Genomic DNA, 7,178 nt, shown 5'->3' with positions numbered 1-7,178 from the left:
CGCAATCTTTAAATAATATCTTAAATCAGTTGTCATGTCTAAAAACATTGGCGCAAACCGATGCCCCACGGCCTCTGAAAGGATCAACAGCTCACGGTGCTCTGTAGCCGGCTCCCAGTAACATTTTCTCAGCTAAATTTAACTGTAAACACTGCTTAAATGAACTTTTGAGTTACTTTTTGTCACATGACCTGCCGGCAGTTGCATGATGTTGTAGGATGTCATGCGAAAGGTTTTTGTACTAAATCATACAAACCTGTTCATTTGAATGCGTTGCGGTGAACATTGCAGACATTTTGTGTATAAATGGAATTCATGGGAGACACGGTTACGCATACAGTATTATAATTTTAGCACTTAGTCCACGTAATGCATTGCAAATACATTCAACACATGTTAAGTAGATTATCAGTTTTGATCATACTTCCCGACAGTTTTTCCACAGTGTCTTGTAAAACTGAAACAGCTTGCAACTGCTGCAGATGTTACTACATAGCTGAAATATTCCGTGTTTTTCCATAGCAATCCTGAAGACAGAGCCTGTTGCATATGTACTGTATGTATGTAAAGAATGTATAGTAAGTCTATATGTATATGAATGTAGGAACAAAGCCAAGCATGCCTCTGTTATTTAATGTGTCTACACATTACAAGTGAAACATGACTTACAACTTCAAGACAATCTGTTTGATATTATTAACGACCCTCGTCAGGATGGTTGTGATGCTGTTAGTTGCTCTTTATTCTGCTGAGTAAAACATTTAAAAGTAATATTTAGTGGAGGTATCATCTAATGTTTGGATTGTTATAAGACCAAAACATTAATAAATTGTTATAGAAGAAGCCAATCGGTGAATGGGTGGTTACTGGGGGTTGCAAAGAAAATGTTGCCATATAAGAATAAAAACTAAAAGAACATTAGAATTTTTTTTTTTTTAACCTTTTCAAGCTAGTTACAAAAATATAGCCCCGGGATAGTAATGTGGATTGTAAAATGGAGAGGGCCTAAAATTAAAACCGGAGGAACAGGAAAGACACGGCACAGGAAGAGAGAGAGCGAGCATGCGGTTCAAACCCGACAAACAGAGTAACAGACCACACCAGCAACAAATCAACACGCTGCTGCAGTTGTAGAATTAGAAAACTGGCCTGTCCATACTTTAAATACTACTCCAATAAACAGCTACACTGCCAATAAGACTGGAACACTGTTACATGGGACAGCTTATGATCACTCATACCCTACCTGTGTAGTAAAGACAACAAAAAGGACATGGAAAATTGCCGTTACAGTTTCGAAGAACAAATATGAGTGTGTGGGAGTAGGTGTGTATGTCCCTGATTTTGAAATATCAATCTCCAAAATCTAACCAGTTGTCTGCATGTAGAGCAGAAATATTGGCAGCCATTATTGGGTTAGTGGGTTGAAGAGGTCTGACCCGACAGGGTGGTGGTTAGGGTGGTTAGGGGGGTGGTTAGGGTGGTTAGGGTGGTGGTTAGCCCGGACTCAATATCTAACTTGGAAAGCATACAGTCATCAACTGTAAGAGAAGATTAATCTATTGAACTTTATCAAAGTTTGCTAAGCCTTCATAGAGATGTTATAGATTTTCAATTCTATTGGGTGAGAGCACACAATATGTTGAAAATGAATCACATTTCAAAAGAAAATAACAGTACCAGTTTCACTCGGAAAAGCACTGATTAAGAAAAGAGGAATGCAGATGTGACCGAGAAGGTAGGAGAAAGACCAGAAAGGAAGGGGGTATCACAAAATACAAAAGTCATAACAAAGAACTATAAAAAAAAAGGAAAAGAAAGGAGGAAATGATCAGAACAAGACTCAGATTGGAGCACAATGTTTGTTGTGTGGAGTTATAGAAAATGTGGAACATATATTGCCTTGCTCCATGGATATGAAGGTCACATGATAAAGTCGAGAAGTGCTAATTATTTCCGGGAGATGGCAGTAAAGCAACATTAAGAATAACAATCAGCTGCAGTTAAATCTTAGTGAAGAAGACCTCGGCTCCCAGGAAGAGCATGGCGCGGTGTGTGTGTTGGTTCGACTCCCTTCGCTGTGGAACCAGGAGGTAACAGCGGTGTCACCGCGGGATCTAGCCCAGAAGCAGTGACGGACTGACGGTTAGAAAGACGCGTAGGGTTGGTTGAGAATCCAAAACAATGGACGACAACCCCGCTCGGAGGGAGGCAGCTCGTCCGAGGAGGAGGGCGTCTGCTGCCGCGGAGGTTGGCGCTAACGTAAGCCTGCAAGATGGCGAGGGAATCGAGGTACACTCAGCCAGGGAAACTCAAGCTGGTCCGGACAGACTGAGTGCGGCCGGCGGGAGGACCGAGAGGAGGAACTCGGGACCGCAGGTGGTCCACCAGAGACACATGCCGATGGAGCCCCTCAAGTTCCATATCCCGAGGAAAACCAAGGAAAAGAGAGGTGGGCTTAGTCTTCGCATAGTCACAAAAGGTTGTATATGTGTGTTTTACTTTACGTTTTACTTATTACACGTTGACTAATTTGATGCATTTTGCAATCTTTGCCTTAAAGTTATCCATCCTTCTAAACGTTCGGTACGAACGGAAAAGATCCATTATCGGACATAATCCAAAGTCCATTCAATTCCGACCTGTTTATGTGTTAGCGTCGTTGCAGAGCAAACGTTAACTACACATAACTTATACACCAAAGTATAGCTATGTCATATATGTAACTGGGGCTGTCATATATAATCATGGTAATGAACTAAAGAAAACCATAAACGCTGTACATGCTGTGTTGTGATGTGTTTGAGGTAGCGGCTAGGCTAACACGGTTGCTAGCTAACGTTAGCTGTTAGCCAGCTAGCAGTTATAAACGTTCTTGTTGACGTTTCTTTACAGTTACCAGCTCAACGTCGGTATCTGTGCAAATGACTGTAAATCTTCATTAACAGTGTCTCAATGTTTAGTCTGAAGCTTGTTTTCAGCTTTATGTTGACGCTATCTTACTGCACGTCAAGCTAACTTAAGGTAACCACATCCTTGATTTGTTTACATTTGGGCGAGTGCGTGCACATGTACGTGTTCCCTTTCATGTCATTCATCAGAATGACACTAAAATGAAGTAAAAACTTCCCAAGTAAGGACATTTGTGTTGGTCTCCTTCTATTTTACCAGTTCAGGCTCGATATATGGGTGCATTTCAGTTTTACCTACTGTTACTGCATATTATTTTCATGGTCGACTCAAACCGATTATCAAAATAGTTTAAGATTAAAAGGTGACAGGAGACTAATTGATTAATCTTTTCATCTCCAAAGCGATGGTACTGATTTATAGCATTGGAATTGTAAGGTCCATCATGATTTGGAGTACCCCCCCTCCCCACTTTACAGGAATAGTTTAACATTTTAGGAAACAAGTGTATCTTCTATTTGTTGGAGGGTTACATGAGAAGATTATCACTCATGTCTGTACGGTAATGTGTTTTAATGCATGACACAGAGTACTGTTTTAGATTTTTATATTTAAGTGGTCAAATAAAATCAATAAATCAATTATGGACCTGCAGTCAGGAGCCACTTAGCTAAGCTTAACACAAAGACTGGAAACTGTAAAACGGCCCGCCTGGCTCTGTCTGAAGGTTGGTAATGTGTACAGTAAATTATTTTAATATTAGCCAGATGGTTCTTAGTTATGATCCCTCCTTCCCATCTTATATTCAGTTAAACAACAATGCAATTTATATTCTGCATTAGCTGTGTTAGACTTTTCATTTCAGCGTGTTCCACCATCACCTCGTCCTGTTTGTTGTTGTCAACTAGCATCTAGCATCACCCAGCTATCATTTACCATTATTTTCACTGAAGAAACAAACTGTAATCAGTGTTAGTATAAAGTATTAAGTCCCTTACAAGGCAAACTAAACTGGCATATTTTTCTTGGGACTTCTGTTGCTTTCTATCTGTATGTGAAAACTTTGAGATTTGCTTAAAGTTACTATCACTTTCTTTTCATCCAGCTTTGGGAGGAATCACATGATGTAACTTTGCATCTTGGCAGAAATATTTCTGCAATTGCATGATGCAGCATGCATGCAGAATGATATAGATTGATAATTATAATTGGAGAGGCCATAACATTTTGCCGTTTCATGGCTTTATTTTGAGGAGGCACGCTGTACGGGGCGGCTGTGGCTCAGTGGTAGAGCGGTTGCCTGCCAATTGGAAGGTTGGTGGTTTGATCCCCGCCCCTGCAGTCATTGTCGAAGTGTCCACTGAACCCTGAGTTGCCCCCGGTGCTGCTTATCGGAGTGTGAATGTGTGTGAGTGTTTATCTGATGAGCAGGTGTGTAGATGTGTGTGTGTGTATCTGATGAGATACACACTGTACGGCTGTACGGCAGCCCCGGCCACAGTGTACGAATGTGTGTGAATGGTGAATGTTTCCTGTATGATGTAGAAGTGCTTTGAGCAGTTGTTAAGACTGGAAAAGCGCTATATAAATACAGTGTTTTACTGTTGTATGTTTACATTTACATTTACATTTACGCGCTAGGCCGGGTCTGCCATACTGTAAACACTTTGTATGTAGTATGTAGTATGTTGCCTTTTGTGTGACCAAAATGCTGAGAAATAAGTCACTCTCTGTGTGTTGTAATTCAATCTTTTCTGTTGTTTTTTGTTTGATGGCCGGTCCGAGTGCGCATGCATGCTGGTGCTTGTTGGCGTGAAAAAAATACATGATATATTGTATAACATAAAAAAGGAGCATTTATTGAACTTAAGAAACAGTAAATCAAATCAACAGGGAAAACCTCTTAAACTATGAAATGTCCTTTAATACTTTTGCTGTTGAACTTTTTGAATTCCCCTTCAAAACACAAGACAAAATAAACGTTTACTTTCAAAATGTAATTTGCCAAATAATCTTTGTCTCATTTACATTGTTTTTGTGATCGAAATCACGATCAAAATTAGATAAATTGCACAGCTGTTGTTCATGAGTGGATGTTTTTGCACATCAACAGCCGCCTCTCTCAGGTGTGTGTGATGCTCCAGCTCAACCCCCTCCTCCACGCTGAGGGTGGAGGAAGTAGTCTCCTGAGAATTTGAAAACAAAAAAGGCTGCAGCGGCTCTGTTATAATTGAGGCGGGCTAACGACTATTTTTTGCGGTCTACCCAGATGCCCAAACCTTCTGTGTGGGTGAGGCTCACCTGAAAGGTGCTAAAAGCTGCATAAAGTGTGTTGTTATGTATTTTTTTGAATTTAACAAAAAGCACTAAATGAATAAAATTGATTATTTTCACAGAATTGACAGTATTAGGACACGATTGATTATGTATTTATGGTTTCCGATGCGTATGAAATCCTCTACTAATTAAATTAGATATTGTAAGGAAGATCAGTGCTTTACAGTGAATGACAAAATATAGAATATAAACATGAACATGAGAACATAGGTAGCCCACACAACATGCATATAAGAACACAGTATAATCATGAGTAAAATAAAGAAACCAAAGCATGCAGCCAACGACAAAACAACACAGTCTACAAGAAACAAGTGTCACCATACCAACTGCACACACACACACACACACACACACACGTCACTTTTGGGATGAACTCCAACGCTGACAATGAGCCAGAAATGATCATCCAACATCAGTGTCAGACCTCACCTATGCTCCTGATTGCTGAATGGGAGTAAAACCCTGCAGCCAGAAGGACAGAGGCTTTACGCTCTGGGGATGGTTTTCTTTGTGTGATTAATTCTCACATCAATAAACTTTTACACAGAATGCAAATATTACGCAGAGATTAAGCAACATATTCTTTCCCCCAAAAAATGTTCTCAGCTTGGTGCAGATAGATAGATAGATAGCCTTTATTACGGTCCATAAAATAATAAAAACATCGACCAATCATGTTGTGTTGTTGACTTTTTATGACGATCATAATGCAACAACACGGAGGCTGTATAGAAGGGCTGGGTTAAAATCTTCAAGACCTTCTGAATCGGAATCAAATCGATATTGGAAATCTTTGGCGATACCCGGCCCTATTCATTACAACTTTTAAAGCTTGACAAAAGCAGTGTTTACCTAAAACACTCTTTCATTTCTTACCTTTCACAATAAAAGCCCTAGAGATACTGTATGTTTCACTCGAAATACATTCTAAGGCCACACTGCGACTGTTTACCGGTGGGAATTCAATTGACTTACAGTTTTTCATTTAAAATGAAACTCAATACAGGAGCTTAAAGGAAAGGTTTGGGAATAACATGTTCAACAATGGTCGCCATGTTCAGGTGTCCACCGTCTCTTGGCCTTGTAGTGTATGTAGTGGCTCTGGAATCGGGCTTCTTGGTTGCTAGGGGATGGAACGTGTTGTAAGGTAGCCAGCGAATCACTGCTCCTGATACTGCTGTCTTCCTTTCAGCGCTGTTCCAGCATGTCTCCACGGAGTCCAGGGAGTATGAAGACATGATGACCATCCTGTCTTCCAGCTACGTCGACGCCGGCTCTGCTGGCTGCTTCACCTACTCCAAACCTCGGCTCGTCCACAGCGAGCTGCTGGAGAAAGAGGTGAGATACTGACCGGTGGAGGAGCATTACCATTTAAATATGTCTGCAACCTGTAAGTGAAATGTGCAGTGCGTGCAAGAGATTGTGATGGTGATGAATATAAAATAAATATGTGATCATGGAGGAATGGTCGTGGCTAGATTTGTCCAAAGAAATCAAGAAAAGGCCATTCAGACAAATTGGGATATGTTGTAAATGCTTACGATGGAGCCGTGCGTGCGTGTGTGTGCGTGTGCGTGTGTGTGCGTGTGCGTGTGTGTGTGTGTGCGTGTGTGTGTGTGTGTGTTTCAGTTTGTGGAGAAGAGGAAGGAGATGAAGGCAGATGGGAGGACAGACAAGGAGCTCGAGGAGAGCTACTGTTTCTTGTTGGCTGATTCTGTTAAGGTGAGAAGAAAGGAAGAGTCTAAGGCTACATCTACACTACTACATTTTATTATTTTTAAGCAGCGTTTTGAGACAATAAAGATCTCCTTCCACACGCAGGTTTTAGCTCTAGTACAAAGATACCCTAGTTTTCAAACTAAAACGGGAGCAGATGTTTTTTCAAATTTCTTTGAGTGGCTTGAAACGCTGGAGTTTTGTGGATAAGC

General features: G+C 40.7%; 1 protein-coding gene across 2 annotated transcripts in view; it reads left to right on the top strand.

Moving 5' to 3' along the window:
- The first annotated feature begins 1,989 nt into the window (after positions 1–1,989).
- tasora (transcription activation suppressor a) overlaps positions 1,990–7,178 on the top strand; it is a 34,102-nt gene continuing 28,913 nt past the window's right edge. For both annotated transcript variants that reach the window (XM_034869942.1, XM_034869940.1), the window contains exons 1-3: positions 1,990–2,452; positions 6,443–6,588; positions 6,880–6,972. In XM_034869942.1, coding sequence (XP_034725833.1) covers positions 2,185–2,452; positions 6,443–6,588; positions 6,880–6,972 — 507 coding nt within the window. In that variant the 5' untranslated portion in view covers positions 1,990–2,184. The remainder of the gene's footprint in view (positions 2,453–6,442; positions 6,589–6,879; positions 6,973–7,178) is intronic.

The sequence above is a fragment of the Etheostoma cragini genome, chromosome 4, assembly GCF_013103735.1.
Source record: "Etheostoma cragini isolate CJK2018 chromosome 4, CSU_Ecrag_1.0, whole genome shotgun sequence".
Classification (NCBI taxonomy): Eukaryota; Metazoa; Chordata; class Actinopteri; order Perciformes; family Percidae; genus Etheostoma; species Etheostoma cragini.
This window is presented reverse-complemented; position numbering and strand designations above follow the sequence as displayed.